General features: G+C 55.0%; 3 protein-coding genes across 3 annotated transcripts; all 3 read right to left on the bottom strand.

Moving 5' to 3' along the window:
* Positions 1-464: 464 nt before the first annotated feature.
* On the bottom strand, positions 465-3,071 carry HOXA6 (homeobox A6). The gene is made up of 2 exons (XM_011972269.1): positions 2,611-3,071; positions 465-1,261 (listed from the first exon to the last, which is right to left on the bottom strand). The coding sequence occupies exons 1-2, from the start codon at positions 3,050-3,052 to the stop codon at positions 1,002-1,004; spliced, it is 702 nt and encodes a 233-aa protein (XP_011827659.1). The 5' UTR covers positions 3,053-3,071; the 3' UTR covers positions 465-1,001.
* Positions 3,072-9,126: 6,055 nt separating this feature from the next.
* Positions 9,127-12,098, bottom strand: HOXA7 (homeobox A7). The gene is made up of 2 exons (XM_011972270.1): positions 11,586-12,098; positions 9,127-10,653 (listed from the first exon to the last, which is right to left on the bottom strand). The coding sequence occupies exons 1-2, from the start codon at positions 11,962-11,964 to the stop codon at positions 10,340-10,342; spliced, it is 693 nt and encodes a 230-aa protein (XP_011827660.1). The 5' UTR covers positions 11,965-12,098; the 3' UTR covers positions 9,127-10,339.
* Positions 12,099-17,837: 5,739 nt separating this feature from the next.
* Positions 17,838-20,939, bottom strand: HOXA9 (homeobox A9). The gene is made up of 2 exons (XM_011972263.1): positions 20,287-20,939; positions 17,838-19,240 (listed from the first exon to the last, which is right to left on the bottom strand). The coding sequence occupies exons 1-2, from the start codon at positions 20,864-20,866 to the stop codon at positions 19,002-19,004; spliced, it is 819 nt and encodes a 272-aa protein (XP_011827653.1). The 5' UTR covers positions 20,867-20,939; the 3' UTR covers positions 17,838-19,001.
* Positions 20,940-25,000: the final 4,061 nt, after the last annotated feature.

The raw sequence follows: 25,000 nt of genomic DNA, 5'->3' as shown, positions 1-25,000 counted from the left end.
GGGGATCCGTGGGGCCGGTTACTGGGGTCTTGCTTAGACCTCCAGGAGTAAAATGAGGGCGATAATGGAAGCATTTCGTGGCAGTGCGTAGTATCTCTGTAGTTATTTTCCACGGCTCCGAAAGACTCAAGTAAATCACAAATATAGCTGAGAGGCAAGTGGAGTCTCCCCGCTGGAGGCCCCGCGTTGCAGGCGCCCCTGGCACGTCTGGAAGCCAGGACTCTGGCGGCTTCCATGGCCCTGGGCCCCTCGTTGGGTCCTGAACGCTGCTGTGGCGGCGACGCGGGCGCTATCGGAGGCAGGGAGCGGGATTCTGGAGCCGGGGGCCTGAGGGATCCCAGGGGCTCCCCGGGCTGTAATGTTCCACCCGCGCCCCGGTTAGCTTGCCTCGGCTGAGGCTGCTTCTTTTCCACTGACGGTTGCACACGCGGGACCGAGAGACTGGGCTCTGTTGGGGCCCCCTTTGTTCCTTGAGCTTCCTGTTCTGGGAGGCCGCTTGGGAGGCCGCGACAAGGCCGGGCTCCAGCACTTAGAACCCCTCTTTCCACTGGTCAGAGATAATTTGATGATGCCCTTCGGGACCTACTGGCGAGGGACCTAGGCACAGACTCCCAGACGCGAAACGGGGCTCCGCCCAGGGCTCTTTCCTCCCTAGCAGCTCGGCGTTCCGAGGTCGGGGAGCTCAGAGGCACTAGCACAGCAGCCCCGGACGCATTCAGGGCGCACCCCAGAACTCGGGAGCCGGTTTGGGCAGCCTTGTGGAGCGGGACTGGGTGTGTGCAATGCGCCCCGCTCCACCGCTGGTATTGGCTGTGTGTGAAGTTTTGTTTTGTTTTGTTTTTTAAGAAATAAATGCACAGACGCTTGCAAAGCTCCGGGCTCCCCTGAAGTTGCGGAAGCCCCCGATGGGAGCAGGCGGGGAGAAAAGTTGGGGAGCAGGCGAGGGCAAGGGGGCAAAGCCGAAGGAGGTTGCAGCGCTGGCCTGGTCCCTGCCCAGGCGTCTACTCGTCCGCCTTTGCCTCTGAGTCCTCCCCGCTGGGCTGCGTGGAATTGATGAGCTTGTTTTCCTTTTTCCACTTCATGCGGCGGTTCTGGAACCAGATCTTGATCTGGCGCTCAGTGAGGCAGAGCGCGTTGGCGATCTCGATGCGGCGGCGCCGTGTCAGGTAGCGGTTGAAGTGGAACTCCTTCTCCAGCTCCAGTGTCTGGTAGCGCGTGTAGGTCTGGCGGCCTCGGCGCCCATGGCTCCCGTACACAGCACCTGCGAGCAGAAACAGCCGGGCGCCGGTAAGCCAGGACCTGGATGGTTGACCCAGTCAGCCTAGTGCCTCCCACAAGGGGCATATGAACTGAAAACCACCCCGCCTCCACTCCAGCCTCTCCCACTATGTCTGGGGCCCAAAGCATACTGAATGGGAGATTATTTCATACCAAGCGAGATGTTTTCCACCTATAACGACTTGGGGTGGACATTATTGTTTTTGAAAAATCTGCTTCATAGGAAAATCATTACAATCAAAATAACAGAATGGGCATTCTTAATTTGGGACGCCCAGGTCGTGTTTTTGTGGGGATGCAGGGTGTGTGTGTGGGGCGGGGGGGAGGTGTGGAACCATCTAAGTAGTGTACACACTCTGAATTCATAGTGGTCTCTCTGAGGATGCTACTGTGACCAGCCATGTCAGAACTCAACACATTCTTTGAAGAGTTAAAAATGGTCAGCCCTCTTGAATCTTTACACATTCTCCCATATTATATGACCCTTCTGAGAAATGCAGAACTCACCCAAGGATAAAGTGGATTTTAACGCAAACCATTATAATTTTAACAATCCGCATTAGGCTCTGTCCTAGGGAATTCCTAGGAGTCTTTGGGATTCCCTGTGGAGTCTTTGGAAACCAGAGGCTAAGAGATGGAGCTATAGTTAGTCTAGGATTTCTAGCAATGTAGGATTGTGTTGGGCTGTCTGATCTGTGCCAAAGATCCCCAAGGGTGGTGGGGATCCCTCCAAGACAGGTGTATGAACTCAGGCATGGGCTCAGAAGGAGGCAGAAGTTGGCTAAGAGTGAGCAGTTGAGTGGAAGGGGGAGGAGGTGAGGGAAGAGAGAGAGAAAAAAATCCTGAGTCTGGGGCTGTGGCCCTCCAAGGCTTTGGGGAGACACTAGAAGAGGCCAAATGGCCACCTCTCTCTGTACGGGTTTCTGAAGGGCAGAAAGGAGAGGGGGTTGGGAAGCAAAGGGTATTTATCAGTGACCAGTGCAAAAGGCCCACTGGCTTGGGAAGCTGAGCAGGGTACCCAGGGTGCATGGGTCCCCACCAGCCTCTCTCTCTCTTCAGGCTGTCCCTGTCACAGGTCTCATATACGTCTCAGTGCCCCCATCCTCCCCTAAAGTGTCACCTTACATGGACACTGGGGCTCTGCCCTTCCTCTGCCATGGCCTGATTGCCCCATTGGGAACTGATTTTTTCTTCTCTTTTAAAAAGTCAAAGAAACTTTGCTAGTTCTTTCCTCCTTTCTCTCTATTCCTTTTTCTACTCAGTTTCCTCCTTCTTTCTTTCTTTTCCTGCCTCCTTTCCCCTCTCCCTCCACTGTCTTGGGATATGCCTTACCCGCGCAGGAGTTCATCCGCTGCATCCAAGGGTAAACGGGACTCGAGTACTTCCGGTCGGCGCCTTCGTCATGGAGTGCTTTGCCCTGCCCGCTGCTGCTGTCGGGTTTGTACTGCTGCTCGGGAGAAAAGTGCAGGTAGTCCCCGGGGCCCCTCTGCTTGCCACTGCCCGAGGGCGAGGCGCCACTGAGGTCCTTATCAGAATAGAAACACGAGGCCCCGTACTCGTAGGACGCCCGGTTGCAGGCCAGGACAGAGTTGGACTGTTGGTAGAAACAAGGTGAGGTGTACGTCTTGTCCGGGAGACTCGACGCCCCGTACGAGGCCGGGAAGGGCCTCAGCGCGTCATAGCCGGCCTGGTAGAGGGGCAGCTGGCCCAAGAAGGAGTCCTGGCCGCTGGACAGGCTCCCGGGGAAAGTGGGATTCACAAAATAGGAACTCATTTGCGCGCCCCTCTGCAGGACTGTGATTTGTTGTGTATTAGTACATCTGGCTATAACTATTAGTAGTCATCGAACTGGTTTGTTTCTGGATGGCCGAACGCCAAAAGCGACAGCAGCAAATCGCACCAGCTGACGCCGCGGCGGCCAATGGCAGCGAGCGCCAGAGCCCGCTCCCCAGGGACCGCGGCGACCGAGGCAGCAAAGTTACAAACAGCCCCCAGCTCGCCCGCCCGCCGCCCGCCCGGCAGATTAATGGGCGCGCACAGCCAGCCGGCCCGGCTCTCTTCCCGAACGCCAGCGGCGGGCACTGCCCGTTCAGGGGCGAGCCGATCAGGCCAGAGTAGGGACACTAACGCTCGGGCCGCCGCAAAGGCCCCGCCAGGCCCACTCCTTCCTCCTCCCCTTTTTGCTTTATTAAATTTTGCGGGTTCCCACCCCTCCTCCTCCAAACAGGAAACCTGAAGGTCCTGCGCCAGGAGGGGCGGTGACAAAGGTGGCTTTGCTCCCTGCCGGCCTGCACTCCAGGCATGGCTCCGAGTTGCCCCTCCCCTAGCGCTCCCCTATTAGTGGGTGCGAGTTCTTGAGCTGGAGCAAGGGCCATGAGAAACCAGGCCTTCACTCTATGCTCTTCACTCGTGCGCCTTAGCAATCGGTGAACTCCCTTATTCTCTCCTTCTCCACTCGCACCAGGGGCCTGGGCCTTGCAGCCCAGAGCTGAAGGATCACCTCGAGCTGACCAGGACTCAGTCAAACGTAGGTTCTTCCCACCCATTCCCTCCTCCCACATACACATCCTGTTTGAGTCCCAAGGGGCTCAATGGCCCGCGCCTGCCTGGTCTTAAAGCACCCCTTCCAGCTGGGCGTCCCCATCCCACCTTTGAACCCAGGGAATTAAGAGGCCAGAAACCACTGGTTTTAACAAGAAAGGACCGACAGAGCAGCGGCCGTGAGACTGGGCTCCTAAGCCAGCCGAGGGACCTGCTCCCCTGCCCAGCGCCTGGGGACTCGGCATCTGCTGCGAGAACCGCTCAGAGCTGAGGCGGATAAAAGTCCAGATGTGGAATCTTTCTGTCCACATTCCAGAGGCACAGAAGACGCAGGGGCCCTGGCCAAGCTGGGCACAGAGGGCAGCTCTGCGGGGCCCAAAGCCGCGGGATAATTGATGGGCTCGGTTTCCGGGGCGCCCGACAACCGGCACTGTCCTGGGGACGCCCTCTTTACTGCCCTTCCTGGGATCGCACGGAGGGCTGCCGCCCCTCAGTCTCTCCGGAACCGGGAATAGTTGTCTCACCGGCTCCAGAAATCCTGAATTGTTTTCACTGCTGTTCCAGGCCTGGCGGTCCCCAGACAGGACATTAGAAGCCTGTCCTGGGCTGTTCACTCTTGCCTGAGAGGTGTGCCTTCGAGATAGTTGACTTTTACAACACATGGATCAATCTCGTTTTGTAAAATGTGATAGCAGCCCAATGGCATTTTTACAACTGTGTTTGTTGGGCTTGTAAAACCCCTTGAATTAGCTTTAAAATCCTCAATTCTGTGGAGGTTGAAGAAAGACTATTTACGTGATTTGGATGGATTTCTGGAGACTGTTTACAGATCTGTAAAACCCTGGCCAATGCAGGCTCACCGGTTCCGGACTTAGTGGGGAGGTGGCAATTGGCAGTGTTCCAGTAGGAATCTAGTAATGACCTAGTCTCTTCCTTGCTTTTCCAATTTTTTTCCTGAGCTCTCCTCCCCCAAAGGGAAAAAATTGGGAAAGGACTGGCCTAAGGTCGACCTCCAAAGAGCCCAAGAGGCACTCCTGGAAGGCGGCTACTAGCCCGGCAATGGGGGCTACCCCTGGAAACTGGATGCCTGTTCCCCAGTCAATCTGTCCTAGAAAGGGTTTACTTTGCATATAAAGCAGGACCTTGAATGAGAGGATAGAATTGGGCATTTCCCACACATTACTTCAGGGAAAGAATTCAATAGGTGAAAATGAAAACTGGTGTCAAAAAATTAAAAGGGACTTTTAAAAATAGCTGTTTGAAGAAAATCATGTTTGTGGTTTTTTTTCTTGAAATTATCAGACTACAGTGATTTTAAGCAAGTTATTGTTTAAGATGAAAATAACCATTTGGAGATGTCAATCAATGTTTACATTTATAATTTCCTTTTTATTCCTCCATGTCCCACACAGTGGTGGGGTTGGTGTCAATTTACTGTTGTTATTATTATTTGTCATGCCTTGACTAGGATTCTCGATCTAATTATTGTTCCAGCTGACAAGACAATTTGATTTCTCAGCTAAGAGCCAGAAAACATTGTATTTCTAGCTTCTATAGGCCCTAAGATGGAAAAATATATATTACATTGGAATCTTTACATGTTAGCCAAGGCTAGTGCATATCAAGTTGGCAGCTGACCAATTCATTTCTCCAACCAGATATATACACACACCCACACACACACACACACACACACACACCTCTCTCTCTCTCTCTCTCTCTCTCTCTCTCTCAGAGAGAGGATCATTCCGGCAAGAATAGGTAGCCCAGACCCTCCAGAGAGCCTCTCCTGCGATGGTGAGAATGGCCACCCCAGGGCTCTCTCTCTTCCCTGCCAAAGCCACGCAGAAAGCGACTTACCTTACAGTTTCTCTCCAAGGCGGGCAGGATGGCGAGCTGGGCCCCACCGTCTGCCCTTGCCCTGGGCTGCCCATTGAACAGCTCCACCTTCGCCAGCCTGGAGGGTGGTCTGGGAGTATGTAGGTGTGGTACCTTGAAGGCCACCTCAGTCCAGTCAGCTCGCTAGCCCAGGCCAGAGCCCAAAGCACACAGGTGCGGCCTCTGCCCTTCACAGGCCCTCGCCTGGAGCCAAAGCCGTCCTTCTTTGCCATAGCCCATCCTCCTCAGATCCGCCAGGCCTACAAGCCTCAGGACTACAGATAGTCTCTCCGATATCAGAATCGCAAAGTCTCTCCGATATCAGAATCGCAAAGTCAGAGTGTTCCCCGAACCAGCGTGCGCCCCCAGGACGCCTTGGGACGTGCAGTTTGGGCAGAAGCAGCCATGACGTGCCAGGCGGCCTGTGCAACCAGTCTCCATGGTGCTGGAGTGGGGGTGGGGGGAGGACCCGAGTCTATACCGGCGTCCAGCTGAGGTCAGGGGTAGCCGAGGCGGGGAGATTTCCCGGCCAAATAGGCTCTGGGTGATAGCCCCCCAGGTCCCCTTTCGTCCCCCTCTACCCTGCTTGCTGGGAAATCTCTGGAATCTCTGAGGGGCCCGTACAGCAGTCACGCCAGGCTGCAAGAGGCGGGCTGCGGCTGGCGCCGGTCCCGGCGACGGCCACGGCGTGGCAGCAGCGAGCGCCAGCACGGTCGCAATAAATAATCCGCCAGCGGCAGCCGCAGGCAGGAAGGCAGCGACCCTAGGATGCAAATACGCCGCTTTATCCTCCCCGAGCGCACCCAGAGCACGGGCGAACGTCCCAGATATCCACAGCCCCTTCCTATTTATCGAATCCATACCAAGATATTGTTTCAAGATGGGGAAACAACAACCCAAACAAAAAATAAACAAAAAGAACCTCGGACTCTTTTCTTGTCGCTGTCCGGGGAGTTCCCGGGGCAAATCTGGTCTGATACGCACTTAGGCCGAGCTACAGTTCGAGCCACCGCGCTACGCAAAGCCACCGCCAGCAGCACGCTCCGCGCTTCCTCCCGGGCAGCTCCACAGTCCTCTCCCCGCTCGCGGGAGGTGGGGAGTGCGGTCGCCAGTCCGTTGCGCCAAGGTGGATTGGGGGGTCCCCCTATCGCCCAGACTCGGTTTGCGTCCTTCCTTCGACCTTAACTGCGGGCCCCTGCCACCCGCGCTAACACCATTACGTCCTCTGTACCGAAACTTCCCACCAAGTAACACCCAATTAACTCCATCCTCTCCTCCAACACAGAATTCCACCCACGCACCTATTCCCTCTCCCAGCGCTTCAGACACCTCTCTCATCGAAAAACCGGGCGAAAGGAAGCCGTCAACGAGCGGAGAACTCTGGCTGAATTAGTAAGTTTTTCTCTGTTTCTCCCTTTTACCTTTCTCTCTGAAACCATTTCCCACGGAGTAGAAGGTGCTGTGCTGATGCTAATAAAATGACTGTGGATTAATGCACTTTGCCCTCACCTCTTCCCACCTTCCCAGGTCAAGAACGGTTTCCTGTTGTTGGGGAATCCAACAAAACCAAATAGGGCCATGAATGAAAACATAAAAATCCAAACCCAAGGGAATAGCGGGGAACACAGTGTGCCGGGCCACTTCCTTTTGGGCTTCACGGGGTCGCTGGGGAAGGGGAGAGAGACGACCCAAGGGATGCTGCCCTGTGCCTGGGCGCTGTGCCACGGAGGGCCGAGGGAAGGCGGGCACTTACTGCCAAGGCGAGCCAGGGAGGAGAGAGAAAGGGAGTGGTGTGTGTGCGTGTGTGCGCGCGTGTGTGTGCCTGTGTGTGTGACGTGTGTGTGCTGTAGTGTGTGATGGGGGCGAGTGTGAATGGGTGAGTATGGTAAGGGGGAGTGTGCCCCTCTTAAAGCCTCCCTGGGTGCCCTGTCCCACCGCTGCTGCCGCCGGCTGTCACCTCACCACCTTTACTCCTATCTCCTCCCCACATGTCTCACCTTCAGACGGCGACTCCCAGAAGCTCCTGCCCCTGTGACAGCTGTCGCTTGGGCAGCCCGAAAGACGAATTGTCCTCCTTCCTGGTGCCAGAGGACGCAGGAAATTAGCCAGGTTGCGAGTTGCAAAGCTGCCGCCGCGGCGCCAGGAACGGGGCGCGCCCCATCTCCAGCGGGAGCCGCCAGGCCTGGCCTGGCCGGGGCTTCCCGTCGCTCGCCATCTCCGGACAAAGCGCAGCCGAGCCAGGCTCGAAGGCAGAGCTCCGAAGCAGGCAGGACGGAGCGGAGCAAAAGAATGCGGCTCTATTCTCGCAAGGGAAATTATAAAAAAGTTCATGTTCACGGTTCTCATCCACATGACCGACAGCGGCCAATGGAAGGGCCGAACAACTCATAAAGTTGTATTGCAAAGTTGTAAATTTTCATAAACAACAACGGATTTATGACCCTTTCCCCGTCACTGAGAGGAGGCAGCTCTTACACCGGCGCCATCTTACCACCGAGGCCGCCCAGACTTGGGGCCTCAGGTTTTACAGACCCTTTTGGGCCCGGTTTTACTAAAAGAGCCATAAGAAGCGGACCCAACCCAGGCAGAAGACTGGAGACAAGGTCTTGCAGGCGGAACTCAGGATGCTCTGAGCTGCCCGCACAATCCCTCGCCCTTCGCCCCTCGCCCCTTCGCTGCACCCAGATGCCCCAGCCCCTGCCCAGGCTGCGCAGCCCAGCGAGGGTCTGCGGTCCTAGCCCCTCCCCGCGCCGCCTACAGCAGTGCGGGACCCTGGGGCGCCCTTGCCTCGCCTGCAGGTGGGGTGGGGGCCTTAAATCCCATTTCCTAGCCTGGGGCTGGGTTCAGGGCGCATGCGAAATCCCTAATCAGCCTCTGGATAATGCCCCTTTCCAAGCCCACTGCGCAGCCTTAGAGGAAAGGGTGGATTTGAAATTTCCTCATGGAATTTATGGAGATTTTTAGGGAGCTTCATAGAATATAACGTATCTGCCAGATATTCCGTTTTCAAGGGATCTAGAAGATGTTAGTGCACACACAAAAACCAGACAAACGTCTCTACACGGATAAAGGCACATGTACAATTATGCACACAGGGAAGGGCATACACTCTATTGTGGGCACAGAATGACATGCAATTATGGACACACAGAAACACATGCACCCAATTATGGACACCAAAATATACACAATTGTGAAATTAGGTAAACACACACACACAGAAATACATAAACAAAAATAAGCACATACTCATACAAATACACACATAAAAATACATTAAAAAATACATGACACCAATACATGAGCATCCAACACTTGGACCATCACAAGGACAGCCACCCCACTTTTGCTTCCCCACTGACCCTTTCCCTCCAGCCATGCTCACTTCCCCTTTCCCAGTCTCCTCTGGATAAGGTAGTCCACGTTTTTCTTTGTCACCAAGCATCTTTATTTTTCAGTTACATAAAACACAGCTGGGCTGGGAAGTGTGTCTTCCCTGAACCCCAGGATGGAGCTGAGGGGGATACAGGACAACACAGGAGATGAAGGGCATTGCGGAGGGCATTGGACCTCCCCACCCACTACAGTTAGCTCAAGACAACATACCATGCTACAAAGTCACCCCATTAACACATTCTTTCCAAGTCAAGACACTGCCTTACAAATGAACTCCAAGACTATAGAAACGATCAAACAAAAAAATCTTGTTCAAATATACAGTATCTGCTATTATAGGAAATGTTAGGGCGTACATATTTAACACAGCTGAACAGTAAGATACAGGAGCCAGAGGAAAGGACAGCGAAGCTGGGAGCATCTCCACAGTCCTACTAAGCAGAAGCTAACCCAGAGATCTGCAGCCAGCTCAGGAACATTCCCCTCCAGAAGCGGGGGTTGATGGGCCTGAACTTTGGGTGCCAAGCCAGAGAAGGAGGGATTGATTCTAGGGTGCAGCACTTAGAATGCTTTTTGGAATAAATATATTATTTTTCAATTTAAATAGATGCCAATACCCTGATCCTGGACCTCAGCACATTCTCAGGGCAGCCTCAGAGACCCCAAAACCTGCGGGCTGTAAGCAGCAGGGGCCTTGTCTGGGAGCAGTCGGCACTAGGTAGCAGGCAAGCCAGCCAGCACAAAATAGGTAGTTTTAGGGGAGTAGGTAGTAGTGAGATTCACGTTCTTGCGGATCTGGGAGGGTGGTGCTGGGTGTCTGCCAGTGCTGGGATACATAGGGGCTTCCTGGGAATGGAGGCCCTCTGAGCTGGATACATAGGTAGTTTGGGGGTGCCTCGAGCAGAGGCCTGTGCTAGGTAGTATTTTGGCCGCGCCAGCGCAGGGCCGGCTGACCTGGGGTTGGGGGTGTCTTTTGGGGTCCTCGGAGGCAGAGGGAATCCAAGGCGACCCAGTCGCTGCGGCCGCTCAATCCACAAAAGTTGGGAGCTGGAGTAGGTGATGGGGGCTGGGTAGAGTGCAGGTTGGGGACTGTTTTGTTTGTTCGTTGTTTTTTTTTTTTTCTTTTTTTCTTTTTTTTTTTTTTTTACATTTTCTTTTATTTTCCCCATTTTTGTAAATAAAACCAGTGAGTCTCTTAAAGACGCTTTTCCGACTGTCTGGTGCAGCGAGGGCCCGGCTCGGCCCCTCATTCCTCCTCGTCTTCCTCTTCTTCATCATCGTCCTCCTCGTCAGCCTTGTCTGCGGCAGCGGTGGCGGCGGCAGAGGGCACGGCGCCCTCGGGAGCTGCTGCGGCAGCCGGACCTTCGTCCTTATGCTCTTTCTTCCACTTCATGCGGCGATTCTGGAACCAGATCTTGATCTGGCGCTCGGTGAGGCAGAGCGCGTGGGCGATTTCAATGCGGCGGCGCCGCGTCAGGTAGCGGTTGAAGTGGAACTCCTTCTCCAGCTCCAGTGTCTGGTAGCGCGTGTAGGTCTGGCGGCCCCGCTTCCTGTCAGGTCCTGAGAACAGACATGCAGACACAGGAACACAGGGACAGACAAGTAGACAGGGCACTCGTTAGGCTGCTGTCCCAGAGCCCACACCTTCCTCCTGGCCTAGTCCCAGGCGAGCATCCCCCTCTGCCCCAGGCCCCAAACTGAGCTAGGGGAGGAGGGGGGGGTGTTAGGGAAAGACCCCAACTGCAGTGCCAGACTCGCAGGCAGCTCTGTAATCAGCAAAGGCACAGAATCCCAACTTTACAACCGCCTTTTCCAGCCGGCTAAGCTTCCACAATGTCCTGCTTCCCCTGACAAAGGAAAACTGTAAATATAGAGTGTGGGCAAGTGGGAAAAGCTGCACTTTTGCCATTCAAAGATGAGCCCGGCCATTCCCCCACCTTGCTAGGCAAGTGGGCGACCCTTCCCAGCAGCCTGAGACCTCAATCCCCAGGACCTTCCTAGGGTACCCCGACCCTCTGGCCTCATTCCCTCGCCCCCATCTTGAAATGGCCCCTGGCACAGGGTCGGGTGAGAGGCCTTGGAGGGCTTGGCTCTCCCAGCTTTTGAGGAAGAAAAGCCAGGCAGCAAGGAAAAGGAGGAGGAAGAGAAGAAAGGGAGGGAGGGTGACAGAAGAGGGAGAAAGAGAGAATAGCGAACAAACTTAATGTTAAAATTCCAAGGCAAATGGAGTTAAATAAATTTACGAGGATCGAACCCATTAATTGGGCCATAAAAAGTTTTATGAGTCTCATTTACATACAATGCTATGGGCTCCACGCAATGGCGCCTCCGCTCTAATTAAAACCAGAAAGGCTGCGCCGGGAGTCACGGGGCTGCCGGCTCGCAACAGCCTGGCTCCGCTCTTCCGGCCCCCGGCTCCGCGCTCACCAGCGCCGCGCTCCCCGCTCCCGGTCCCGCTCCACCAGCCCAGCCAGCCTAGCGACTGCGCCTACCTGAAGACCGCATCCAGGGGTAGATGCGGAAATTGGCTTCGGCTGGGCCGTGCAGCACGCCCTCGTCCGCCTTGTCGCAGGCGCCTTTGGCGAGGTCACTGCAGAGCCCGGGGATGTTTTGGTCGTAGGAGGCGCAGGGCAGGTTGCTGTAGGCGTCGGCGCCCAGACCGTAGCCGGATGCAAAGGGGCTCTGATAAAGGGGGCTGTTGACATTGTATAAGCCCGGAACGGTCGAGGCGAAGGCGCCGGCGCCCGCCCCGTAGCCGCTTCTCTGTGAGTTGGGCGCAAAGGAGCAAGAAGTCGGCTCGGCATTTTGGAACAGAGAAGTCCCCGCCGTATATTTGCTAAAAAGCGCGTTCACATAATACGAAGAACTCATAATTTTGACCTGTGATTTGTTGTCCGGCAGCTTTCAGTGTCGGTTTTACGAGGTAGCGTGATATATGATAACATTACACCCCCAGATTTACACCAAACCCCATTTTCTTTTGGACGGAGCTCGACGCAGCACGTGACCGCCCACATGACCGCCTCCGCCAATCTCAGCAGCCCTCACAGGTGGTCTCGCTCCGCTGGGCCCGCGGCCGCCTAGAATGGAAGGGGAAGAGGCTCAAATATGCGGCCAACGAATCCGCCCGCGCCCGGTGGGCCTGGCGCGTCGGGCGGAAAAAGACCCGGAGGCTCCGCGGGAGCGCCCAGCTGGCCGCCAACCTCGGCACTGGGGTCTGCAGACGCCGGGCGGCCCCGCCTCGGGCAACCCCCCTATTCCTGCTAGTGAGCCCTGGACCCAGCTTGGGATCCTCCCCATCCCTCTCCTGTCCGCTTGCCCAGCCCCTGGAAGGATCTCTGTTCCCCTCAACAGACTGCCCCTCGGTGGCCTTGTGGGCAGGACTCAGCTATGAGCAGATCGACTCTGCCCAAGTCTTCTCTCATCCAGGTCCAATGGGCGACACGCCGGACTTAGACTCGGATCCAGACGGGGAAAGGGCAGCGTCGCTTGCAGCTGCAGCGAGAATGCCACCGCAAACTGGAACCATGTGGTTCGAATAAAGTCAACGTCTCTCAGCTTCCTTTCCTTAATCGGAGGCACACTGTTTATCCGCCCTAAAGGAAACAGTGAAATATTTATCTATTAATGAGACTCATTTGCCAACAGATTTATTAACGTGGGGTTCCTCTCCCTCCTCCCGGACGCTGTAGTGCTGCAGGCTCTGTGCCTTCGCTCCTGGGCACCTGGCTGGCTCCAGCAGTCCGATAAATGGCTAAAGATTCTTTTGTCCTTGTCACAACTTCTGGTTCCCCTCTGGCGCATGGGTAGCCAGGGCTGTTTCCCCCAGCTTGGAGAAATCTCAGGCCTGCACCCTTCCAGGCACTCCCAACAGTGGAAGGTTTCTGGTAGCCTTCACCTCAGCCACTCTTAGGCCTCCACCTCCTAGGCCGGGGTGCCTGGGAACAATACATGCTTTAGAGCCGATTTGGAGAGTGGACTCTGGCGTCTAGGGACTGCAACCCCCTATGGACTTCCATTTCTTTTGAAGACACCAAAAACAAATAGGGGGACCACCCCCTAAATGCCACCCAGCTGTGGAGGCTTCACCTATCCAAGTACCAGCTCACACGGAGCTCAGCGCACGGTGGTCTCACTCCCTCCCATCCAGGCCCCCAATTCCTGCCTTCCCAGGCCTCCGACCCCTGCACCACGTTGGACCAGCTGAAGCCCCTGCCGCCCACCGCTCAGAGGAGGATAGTGGGGAGAACCCTTCCCCTAAACGCCTCATAAACTGCCCGGCTGCTCTGGAAGCCCAGCCACCTTTTACTGCTCAGCTAGATTACACACCATAAACCCGACCTCACAATGGAATTGCCCCGGAAATTCTCCTGTAAATTATAGAGTTGAGTCCCTTGTGTACAAAGCACTTCCCATCACTTTCAGAGGGTCCAGGCCGCCCCCGTTTACCGCACCCTCTCAGGGGGCCCCAGGAATACAAAAGGTGGAGGGAGGGTTCAGATTGGGACGCCATGGAGCCCCAGTCCCTGCGCAGTGAACCACCCGGGCTTGGGAGTGAAGGTGGGGGCTGGTGGGGCAGGTGGGCCCTGGGCTGTCTCCTCCTGTGCCACGGAAGTCCAGGGGTAGGGGTGTGGGGTGGGGGACAATATCCGGAGATGCCTTTATGGCGGATCAGATGATACCGTGTCTCTGACGGAGAATAGAGAGAGTAAGACAAAAAGAAAAATCCTAAATAATCCCTGTCGCATCGCCTTCTGGAAGGAAATAAAAACCCAAGAAAGTTAAAGGAAGATGAAACAAACAAGAAGGCTAGGAGATCAAAGAGGCAGAATTAGACCGCTTTAGACCAATAAATTGTTCCTGGGGTGACACAGAGCAAGACGCAAAGAGAAAAGACCAAGGCCCCCGCCGCCGCCGCCGTCTGTCTAGACTCAAGCGGCTGGAGGGGCTGACAGAGCTGGTGTTTAAAGTAGAACCTGCCCAGTCCAACAGCCCGAGTGGGGAGCGATTTCGGGGAGTGCGGGAAGGAACGCACTTCGCCAAGGGAGGGCTGGGCGCCCTCGCCGCCGGCTCATCCCTGCCCCGATTTTGCCCGGCGCGCGTCCAGGAGGTTCTGGCAGGACACACTGCCCCTCCACCCTGGCCAAGGAGGATCTGGATACCGCTCGCAAGGCTTCGGCCCTTATGGACCCAAGTCAGCCAACTGGGCCGAGTCCTGCGGACACCGAAACCTCCCTTTCGTTTCCAGGCTTCTTTCTCCCCTCCTGCCCTGTGTGGTCTGATTTAAAACGAAAAGGTCAGATAAAATCAGGCTTTCAATAAGGCTTCTTTAACTGCTTGTTCTCTATTCATTGGTTCTCTACTTATTTGACTGAAAAGACACAAATGCACTAGGTTATGTCAGATAATTTTCACAGAAATACTCATTAACCCTCAGCCTGAAGCAGGCACATGTAGGCGGGTTTCTAATCAGCCGAGCTATCTTTAGATAGATATTTTCAACTGCTGTCCCTGAGCTTCCTTCCTACCTACTGGCAGAGCGTGTTCACCCTGCTTCTTGTTACCAAATACCAATATTTAAATTCAATTATGAACGTAAAGCCAGCTCTAGGCAGGGAATAGCGCCTTCCAGAGATTTGGTGGGTGCCTGGCGAATTGCTTCCTCAAGGTTTCCACCCTTGCCTCTCTCATCGGCTGCATCTGTTCCCCACCCAGTCAGTGAGTGATCCCTGGCCTGGGCGCAAAGACAAACCCGTCCCCGTAGCGTACAAATGAGATTGGGTTGGCGCGGCGCGGGGTCTTGCCTAGGTGAAGGCCTGCTGCGGGGAAACCACTCCCAGGCTTCCCAGAGGAAAAGCAGACTCCCAGTCACCAGCCTGCCAAGGGCAAGGGAGGCGCCTTTGGACGGTCCACCCAGGCCTGGGAGACCCTGGGCTGCCTGAACCCACCTGAGGCCTCCATGATCGGTGGAGAGACGCAGTCGCCACCAATCTGTGATTTCATTTATTTGTAGTTACACAAATCGAGCTTTCTCTCTGAATCTACAGATCTGCGACTTCACCATTTATTTGTAGTTAAAGAAATTGAGCTATCTGCGGCTTGAATACAAAGCCACGGTTGACTCCCGGGGAAGCTATAAAAAAACCCTTCTTACAATCAGATATTGTGAAATTATATACGGAAATATAATGAAGGCGTGTGTCTGTAATATCGATGTGTGTGTGTGTATATATATATACACACATACACACATATATGAGATGAGAGAGAGAGAGAGAGAGAAAGGAGAGAGAGAACAAACACCCGGGAGAGACATCAGCCAAAATCCAGTCCCCAGTTTTACAGCGTGTACAGCGCGGAGATGCGGGCCGTAAACATTTTGTGGGCTTGGCGGAGACTATTACGACCCAAATAAATGCAATGTGCTGCGTGTTCACAGGACACTGGGACGCTTCGAAAGGTTCTGTTTGCTTTTGCGTTTTCCCTCTGGAACCATTCGACATCCGTGGCTGATGCTCCCACCCGAGAGGAGGCCGCAGCGTGTTCCCCGCCTAGGGTTCCGGAGAGGCTGGACCTGGATTGGGGTCCCCTCCCTCTGGCCTCCTGATGGGTGAACGCCAGAGCAGCCTCGGTTCCTCCACAGCGGAGGACATGCCGCGGCTAGAGACAGCCCGGGCGGCTTCCATACCGTGTGCGACACTTTTTGTGCTACGGTGTGATTGTTATATTAAACATCACATTAAACAAATAATCAAAGCAGTCCCTGGTTTGTCCCCCGGGATTCTCTTCCCAGTCAACTCGGCCCGGCCCCTAGACCTACAGTGGACAGACACCGAGATTGCCTTTACTCCCAATGTTCACCGCCTAATTTTACTGTCTCGATTCAAGCCAGCCGAGTCCCGGGGTCCTGGCTCTGTCTTGGGTTCTGACTCGCCGGGCCCTGACCCAGGTCGCAGGTTTCGAGGGCCTCCTGGGCGGCCGCGGGACCCGGGCCACGGTGTGCGCCCTCGGCACGCACTGTCCACACCCTCTGGGCGGTCATCAGGTCCGGGGGCTGCAGGCGTTCCTCCTGTGTCCAACAGTCAGCCGGGGCTCCCTGGAGCCTGGTTGTGTCAGGCCTGTCTCAGCTGAGGACGGTGACCCTGGAGCCGCGCCGGCGCCTGGAGCTGCTGCCCCGCGGCTGCCCGGACAGCTGCAGCCCGGCTCGCTGGGCCCTCAGGATGGGGTCAGGGAGGCGCGAGAGGTGAGGGTCGGGCAAGACCCCGCCGATTCCTTGTTTCCCAGCGAGGCTTCTAGCCAGGCGTGAGGAGCACCGAAAATATAGGGCGCCTGTTCACTAAAATCTGGGGCTCCCATTCCAGAAAGGCTTGTGTCAAGTCGACATCTTAGGAACTTCCCAGGGCTGCGGAGGCGGGAGATGGCGGCGCGGAAGCCTCTTGCATGGAGCCACACTGCCATCTGCTGGCCATCATTTGGTACTGCAGTCTCAGCTACCTCGGCCGGCCTGAGCTTTGGGAGCCGCCGGCTAGCCCACCGCACTCCACTCCCAGAGGAGGGGCGTGGGCCTAGGTCCTGGGGAGTCTGCGTGGAGCCCGGAATCTACTGCAGAGGAGGCAGTGTCAATAAAAGAGCTGTTTCCGCAGTCGCTTTATCGGCGGCAGACAGAACAAATGAACAAATGAAAGGGCTTTGGTGGAATATCCTAATTAGGGCTGGACAGTTGTAAACTCATTAAGGGACGAATTCCAGACAGTTCGCAGTCCCGGCCTTTATGGCACACTCTTACTGCCTATTCTTTGAAGTTCCTTCTGTCTGCAACAACAGAGGGCGTCCCAGCCTGGCGACGAGGTGGGGGTGGGTGTAAGGAGACGCCTCATCCACCCGCGCCCTGGTTCCCCTTTTAAACTTAGAACACATCCAACTTTGCAGAAGTCGTGGAGTGGGGGAGGGGGAAGGGCGAGAGAAGCAAGGGAGTGGAAGCGAGGCCGAACCCTCCGGCCACATCTGGAAAGCGCTTAGGCCTCCAAAGTTGTGGCCGTTCCCCCCCGCAGCCCTTTACACCCCATAAACGGTAACAGCCCTCATTTTCTTTTATGGCGCTTCGGGGCTAGTCTGTTGCCTCAGCCCTGCCTCTGTTAGGACTTGTGCTCGGGAGGGGCTTGCAGTGCAGGACCCAGATTCTCTCGGGCCAGGCTGGCAGGACGCCGCAGGGGAGGGTGGTGAGCAGTACGAGGATGCAGGGCTTTGTTCCTTTGCAAGCCCCCAAAATGTTTGCCTGCATGGCCGCGTTGGGCCGGTGGGGCTCCTATTTCCCTCTTCAGAGGCTGCTTAGAAGGCGGTCCCCAGCTCTACCCTGCCACCTTCTCCCCCTTTTCCCCACCAAGCTAACGAAGGCCCAGGTTTGGGAATTTTCTCGGGGGCACCAAGGTGAAAGAGTCGTTTTTCCACCGCTACTGGCCAGCCCAGCCCAGCTTCTCAGGGGCTTCTCGGCCGTCCCGCACTTAGACACAAAGCCGGGAGCCTGGTTCCGCCGCCGGATTTCCCAGATTTTCTCGCCGCCAGGCAGCTGGCCTGTTTGGGAGAGCTTAGCTCGGCGGACTGGTTGTGGCAGGTCCCGCTCCTGAAAGCCAGCCAGAGGCAAAATTGGGGCTCTTTCTCCCCATCCCAGCCCTCCCCTACCCAGAGACTCTACACAGGCTCCCCTGACCCAGAGAAGAAGGTGCAAAGAGCAGACCCGCAAAAAATAGAAAAGAATCAATATATTTTATTTGGCAAAAAGTTAAATATCATCTCAACACAACAATTTGGTCAGTAGGCCTTGAGGTAACTATTGCAAAATATACAGTGTAGGTTCAGTCTAATGGAAACCCCAGATTCATCAAGGATACAAATCTACAGTAGCCCAGTGGCGGTTTCATAGTGTATAATTTATTATCAATAAAATTAACTCCGTTACAATCAGCATCCATTTCCTCTGATTAAGATTAAGCACAAACCCTAGGTAGTAACCTTCTGCACATATGTATAGCTCCGAATTTCCTCACTGTTTGTCCGGTGCAAAAACAATATTCAAGCTTGTCTGATTATGTATATTTTCTTTAATTATATAGATTATATATACAATAGACAAGACAGGACTACAGATCATGGAAAGACGAAAATGCCTGCATTTTTAATGTGGAGAAAACGATGAATCTATGCATCCCCGAGAACACTTAAAAAAATTTTTTTTTATTTCACTGGGAAATCCTTACAGCTAGTTTACAATCATAGGTTAACAGCCTAGTTATACAGAAGACATATTCCACTACAGAGCTATACTCTATGCAACTGTTTTTTCCCCTCATAAACAACCTGAGTTCAAATTGAATTCTATCTTCCACAATCACAACGGGTGCATCACCCAGTACACAGAAGTTTGAGTCACAAAACATAATTACCACAATAAAACACAGTGTTCAAGTATCTTGGCAGAGCGATCTGCCGCACAAACAGCAAATTAAATTAACTACACAGACTAAAAACTATACAGCCTACCATCAACAGTTGTGCATTATAAAAAGGTAGTTTCTTTCCTTTTCTTTTAAGTCAGGAACAGGTAGATTTTTAAAAATATATATACAAGGTAGCACACACATCTATCAGCACTAATGCCCCCCCTACTTTTTTTTTTTTTTTTTCTTATAGAAAATGGAAAGCTTACAATACCTCCTCCATCAAAGCGGCAGGCCTACGAGCCAGCCTGAACAGGGTTTGCCTTGGGGGAGATGTGGCCTGAGGTTTAGAGCCGCTTTGTGCGGGGATGGTGGAGGCTAGGGTGCGGGTGAGAGAAGAAAGAAGGCGGAAGGGGGACGGGCAGTTCTCTTTCTCTCTAGCTCACCCTTTTTTCTAAATAAACCCAAATGGCATCACTCGTCTTTTGCTCGGTCTTTGTTGATTTTCTTCATTTTCATCCTGCGGTTCTGGAACCAGATCTTGACCTGCCTCTCGGTGAGGTTGAGCAGTCGGGCCACCTCGTACCTGCGGTCCCTGGTGAGGTACATGTTGAACAGAAACTCTTTCTCCAGTTCCAGGGTCTGGTGTTTTGTATAGGGGCAGCGCTTTTTCCGAGTGGAGCGCGCATGAAGCCAGTTGGCCGCTGGGTTATCTGTGGAGAAGAGAAACACTGGGTTTAGGAGGAGGATACGCACACCCTGCTGGGGGCAAAGGAACCTCCTGGGTGGGGTCTCCGGCCGAAGTGCAGAACTCTGCTGAACTGGTTAGGAAAGGCAGTCAGGCCTCGGACACAATGGAACCCTGGCAAACAGAAGCACAGAGGGTCACTTACAATTGCACGCAGTAAAACTTCGGCTCCCCCTCCCCTCCGAGACCCTCCTTTCTCATACTCCGTCCTCTTGTCCCCCTTCTCCTTCCTCCCACTCCCCGAACGCTGTATAGAATGAAATTTGGAAACAGATCTCCTTGCCACGCAGACGGAAAGCATGCTGCCTTGTGTCCTGTAGCAAGATTAGGATTCCTCTGTCCCGTTCACTGACTCGTCTTTCCTTCCCAACCTTTCCCTCTACGCTCTCACCCCCTACTCCTTATTTGACCTTCCTGGAAGGCCTTCGGAGCTGGGCATGCCGTCAGGGCGCCCCAAGGCCGTTGATCACGTCTGTGGCTTATTTGAATAATCTGGCATGGGGACCCTTGTGGCCCGGGTCGCTCGCGCCTTATCTTGGCAGGATTTACCCGCCACTGGCCGAAGGCAAGAAGTGGAAGGAAATCGGCCGTCTCCCCAGCGTCCCGGCTCCGGCTGCCCTGGCTGCCGCCGTTCACGGACAATCTAGTTGCACAAAAGGCTCTCTGGGCTGCATTGCTTTCGAAGAACGGCCCAAAGTATCTCGGTCCTAGGCCCGGGCAGCCAGGGAGAGGGGCGGCCAGTCTTGGCTCAGCCCGAAGTGCCCGCCCCGCCCCCTGTCGCTGCAGCAGCAGCCTCCTCTCCCGTAGCCCTGCGGGCCACTCTTCACGGCTCTCCGGTCTTGGGGCCCTATCTGAGGCGTCCCAAACACCAACTTCTGGCTCCTGGCCCCAACTTGAGAGGCTCCTAGCGAGGACGAAGGCAGGCTCGAGAGAAAGCTGGCGGGCCAGCAGATCCGGGAGGCCGGCATGGAGGCGGTGGTGGCGGCTGATTTGAAGGGAGGAGACACTTACTGGGATCGATGGGGGGCTTGTCTCCGCCGCTCTCATTCTCAGCATTGTTTTCGGAGAAGGCGCCTTCGCTGGGTTGTTTTTCTCTATCAACTGGAGGAGAACCACAAGCATAGTCAGTCAGGGACAAAGTGTGAGTGTCAAGCGTGGGACAGTCACCCCTTCTGGCCGACAGTGGTTCAGGTTTAATGCCATAAGGCCGGCTGGAGGGCAAGCCCGCGAAGGAGAGCGCACCGGGCGTGGGCTCCAGCCAGGAGCGCATGTACCTGCCGTCCGGCGCCGCCGCCGCCACGGGCGCCTGGGGGTGCACGTAGGGGTGGTGGTGATGGTGGTGGTACACCGCAGCGGGTACAGCGTTGGCGCCCGCCGCGTGCACCGGGTTCCACGAGGCGCCGAATACTGCCGCCTTGGACTGGAAGCTGCACGGGCTGAAGTCAGGGTGCTCAGCCAGCGTCGCCGCCTGCCGGGGGGGCTGGCCCAGGGTCCCCGGCGCATAGCGGCCAGCGCTCAGCTCATCGGCGGCGTCAGCGCCCAGCAGGAAAGAGTCCACGTAGTAGTTGCCCAGGGCCCCAGTGGTGGCCATCGCCGTGCCCAGAGCCTGGCCGGCCCGGCCCGACCCACGGAAATTATGAAACTGCAGATTTCATGTAACAACTTGGTGGCACCAGGGGGGGAAGTACAGTCACCTAATAAGTTGCCGGCGCCTGCGCCCCCATTGGCCGTGCGCGTCACGTGCCCGCCCAGCAGAACAATAACGCGTAAATCACTCCGCACGCTATTAATGGCCCAGTGTTTTGCAGTCATAATTTTTATAGCAAAAGCCATATGTTTTTATGTAAAGGGATCGTGCCGCTCTACGATCGGGTTTGTTTTAATTGTGGCCAACGAAGATTAAAAGATCAAATCTAGCCTTGCCTCTGTACTCCCCCTTTCCCCCCTCATACACACACTTCTTAAGCGGACTATTTTATATCACAATTAATCACGCCATCAGGGAGGCGCGGGTCCCGCGTGCGAGTGCGGCCAGCGGAGCCCCTCACATAAAATTAGACAATAATTGAAGCCATAAAAAAGCAGCCAAATCGCATTCTCGCTCTACTGTATTTAAATCTATATTTATGATATTTCATAAGGAGTTATTGTTTCAGAAGCCACACAGGCTGGCGGGAAGTCGGGAACGACCAACAGATTCGTTTGCCTCGCCCTGGCTCCCAGCAGTAAAAATTTACGAGGACTTGGAAAGGTTAGACTGTTGTGTTTGGTTGGCGAGCTCCCTGTAAATAATCCCTGCGGTCCCCGGGAGAGGCGAGTTTACCCCCGGCCGCCTGCGAAGTCAAATTCAACGCAGGATCCGTCCCAAACGGAGCAGCCGCCGGCCCTACCAGGGCACTCCAGGCAGGGACTGGCCGCTCAGGAAGTACCGCGGGTGTAGGTCCCCACGGCTACCCGCCTGGAGCGAGGGGCGCAAGAGCAGTCCTTAAATTCGCCTTTGTTGCGAGGACCCCACTGAGGAGCTGGCCAGGAGGGAGCGGCCAGTCGCCCCCAGGGCGAAGGGTTTGAGGGCCTGGTTGGTTGTGTGGGGCGCTCGGCCCCCGGCCGTCGACCCCACGCAAACGCGCACCCAGCCCGCCCTTCTCATCAGCTGGAAATCAGGATTCCCAGGCGCAGGCGGCTGGCGACCTAGCCCTGTGTTCCAGCCTCAGAGGCTCTAACCCTGAGCGCTGCAAGCCTAGTTGAGCTCCCTGAACCCCAACTGGGGAAAAAACTCCAAGTGGCATCAATGGAAGGAGAGTTCGGCTTGGGGAAAGGCAGCCTCGCCTGAGACCCCGCGGCTCCGGCGGCTGGGAGGTCCGCACCGATGTGGCCTGTCCCGGGGCCGTGTGAGCCTTTCAGGGCTCCTTTCCCCCTTTCCAGCTACTACTCCGGGCCTCGCCTTGGTTACCTACGGACCCGGCGACTCGGCGGAGAGGTACAAGGCCCAAAGAGAGGCAACCACAGCTTAAGGTCAGGGCTGGAAATTAGAACGGGGAGGGGCACAAGGGCATCGACTCCAGTCCCATTCCTGGGCCTGGCCACATTGGGGAAGTTTATTTCTCACCCATTGCAGGTAAATTAAAAGGTCACAGGCACTCTGTTAATTGGAAGGAAACTCCCCCCCACCCCCAATTCCTAACAGAAAGCGGCGACTCCTAGAAAAGGGGTAATCAAATTCACGTGTGGATACTGTGCCTGCAACAGTGTGTTTTTCATTAGCCCACTTCCCTGGCGGCGAGGCTGGCGGACTCGGGCGCTTCCCTCCCTCTCTCTCTTTTTTGCCTTCATCCTCACCAGCAGTTCCAGTAATCCCCCCCCACCAAACACCCTGACACACTTCCGGCTGGGACTCTCATATACCAGCGAGGTTGCCAAGCCGGGTGGATACCGACAGAGTGCCCCTTCCTGCACCCACGCCTGGAAGAGGGAAGCGGCCGACATAATGAACTCCGACACGGCCCGTCATGTCCGCCTCATCTCCCTCCCCCTAATATTTTCCTTGCCCTATAAATTCCTCTAGGTCATGCCCACCCCCACCACAGTCCACCCTGTCCTAAATACCCCGCAGTCCGCCAGGCCTCTGAGATTTTCATTTAAAAAATTAACCCTGAAGGAAACCCTGGCTCCTAATTTTAAGTGTCTGCAAATGGGCTGGGCATGTCTGGCTGCCTTTTCCACTTTTTATACCAGAGAAGACACTGATTATTTTAGTATTTTTTAAGTAAAAAAGCTGTTCCTTTAAACAGCCTTAGCCCCCAAATAAGAGAATTGCTGAACAATTAGCAGGCCTTGAGTGTTAAGCAGATGTTACTGGTGCCTAGAAAGAGGAGAAAAATCAGAAAACCAAATATTGTCTCACTTCAGCCCAAAGGTTTGGAGCCAGAATATTCAGACTTTTTTGTCTGCTTTTATTTTGGAAGTGAAAGAGATTGCGTATCATAAAGAAATAGTAAATGACTATAATTTAAAACTGCCCCTTCTTGACTGAGATTTCTAAAACTGTGATCTCTGAAATTAATAAATATCCTGGTCCAGAAAATGGTACGGAGGAGTTGAAGGGAATGGGGTATGCGGTCCTTTCAGACAGCAGGCCGGTGGCTGTGCAACGGAACAGTTCCTGGGCCTCCAGTCCAGGCAGGGAAGGGAAACAGCTCTGTGGGCACGAATCTGTAACTGTGTGTTGGGGGTAGGGAGAGATAGTTTGTTTTCTGTTTTCTGGAGTGCAAATGGTCAGACTGGCTCCCATCTGTAGACTACAAGTTGGAACGATGACCCAAGTTTATCTCAATGGCTCTGGAATTTGGGATTCTTTTTGCCCACTTGAAACATACTGGCTCTGCTAAGGGTCCCCTTCTCCAGTACCCAGAGGCACAAAGGTGCCGTATGGAACATATTTTGTACCTAATAGAAGCCACTAGCAAGCGAGCAGTCAAGCTTTGCCCTAGCCAGTCTCCCTCAATGCGGTCAAACCCCAAGCTGTGACCGGCAGGCCGGGAAGAGCCGGCTAAGAGCTTCCCAGAGAATGGCCAGGCTCCAGCGAGGCTGGTTGGGCCTCAGCTCCAGTTCCCAGTGAGGCTAGCAAAGGCCTCCCTGCCCTCGATATGTGCACACAAAGCTGCAGCGAATGCCCCCTAACCAGATCTCCTAGTCAGCCTTTAGCGACAGGCGGAGACGAAACGCAAGGCCGCCGCCATCCGGTCGTGATCATAACCGAGGCCTTGTCTGCACAGTAACATACCAGGCCCAAACCCACCGCCCTCGGCAGCCGCCCCACGCGGGCCCTTCCTCAGCAGACTTCCCAACCTCTACTTGAGACACAGAGGAAAGTGAGACTCCCTAGGCTCTCCTGAAGCCAGCCCTAAGCCTCTCCCCAAGGATGCTTTGGGAAAGAGATAAGGAGGTGAGATAGAATCTGGCAGAGACGGAAGATGAAAAAAAGACAAACGGAAGAAAAGAAAGCAGGAAGGAGCAAAGGAAAGAAGAAAAAAGAAAGAAGGGATAAAAGAGGAAGGGAAGAGAGGGAAAAGAAGGAAGAAAAGAGAAAGAAGCGACTCCTAGCAGAGGCCGGGCTGATAGAGAGAAGGGTAAGTGACAAGGCCAGGATCCCAACCTCTGCCTGCCCTATCTTCCTAGTCCAGCCTGAGTCTCCACTGGAAGAAGATTCTTTACTGAGCTCACACCCGGGACTGGTGTGTGTGTGTGTGTGTGTGTGCGCGCGCGCGCGTGTGTGTGTGTGTTCCAGCCTTACAAGAGACTGGCAGGAGGTCCCTGGGCAGGCGCAGGCCTCTAGTGGGGGAGGCTCAGGATGGAAGCGTGCGCCCCTGACCTTGAATGGCCCAAGGCCCAGAATTCCTACCACGCCCCCGGCGTCCGCGAAGGAGCAGCCAACCTGACCCTACCTGCTGTGGGCCAGGTGGAGGTGTGTGGTGGAAGGGGAAAGCCGGCCGGCTGGCAGAGCGCTACGGAGAAAGACACAAGGCTCCTGCGCAGGGAAAGCCGAGGATGCCACCGCAGGCCTGGCACGACCAGGGCCGTGATGCCCCGCCCGGCCCGACCCCAGCGCGCAGAGTACCTGGAGACGATTTCAACTGAAGTAATGAAGGCAGTGTCGTGCTGTCGAGAGAAAGGTGGATCCCAACAACAGGAAACTACCTAAATCACCGACCAGTTCTGGTGCTGCCCG

The sequence above is a fragment of the Mandrillus leucophaeus genome, unplaced genomic scaffold (genome assembly GCF_000951045.1).
Source record: "Mandrillus leucophaeus isolate KB7577 unplaced genomic scaffold, Mleu.le_1.0 Scaffold128, whole genome shotgun sequence".
NCBI lineage: Eukaryota > Metazoa > Chordata > Mammalia > Primates > Cercopithecidae > Mandrillus > Mandrillus leucophaeus.
This window is presented reverse-complemented; position numbering and strand designations above follow the sequence as displayed.

Excerpts from the sequence above, each read along its gene's own strand:
- HOXA6 (XM_011972269.1), bottom strand. The coding sequence starts at position 3,052 with ATGAGTTCCTATTTTGTGAATCCCACTTTCCCCGGGAGCCTGTCCAGC. Across the intron at positions 1,262-2,610 it reads GCGGATGAACTCCTGCGCGG|GTGCTGTGTACGGGAGCCAT; the intron begins GTAAGGCATATC and ends TTCTGCTCGCAG.
- HOXA7 (XM_011972270.1), bottom strand. The coding sequence starts at position 11,964 with ATGAGTTCTTCGTATTATGTGAACGCGCTTTTTAGCAAATATACGGCG. Across the intron at positions 10,654-11,585 it reads CCCCTGGATGCGGTCTTCAG|GACCTGACAGGAAGCGGGGC; the intron begins GTAGGCGCAGTC and ends GTCTGTTCTCAG.
- HOXA9 (XM_011972263.1), bottom strand. The coding sequence starts at position 20,866 with ATGGCCACCACTGGGGCCCTGGGCAACTACTACGTGGACTCTTTCCTG. Across the intron at positions 19,241-20,286 it reads CAAGCCCCCCATCGATCCCA|ATAACCCAGCGGCCAACTGG; the intron begins GTAAGTGTCTCC and ends TCTTCTCCACAG.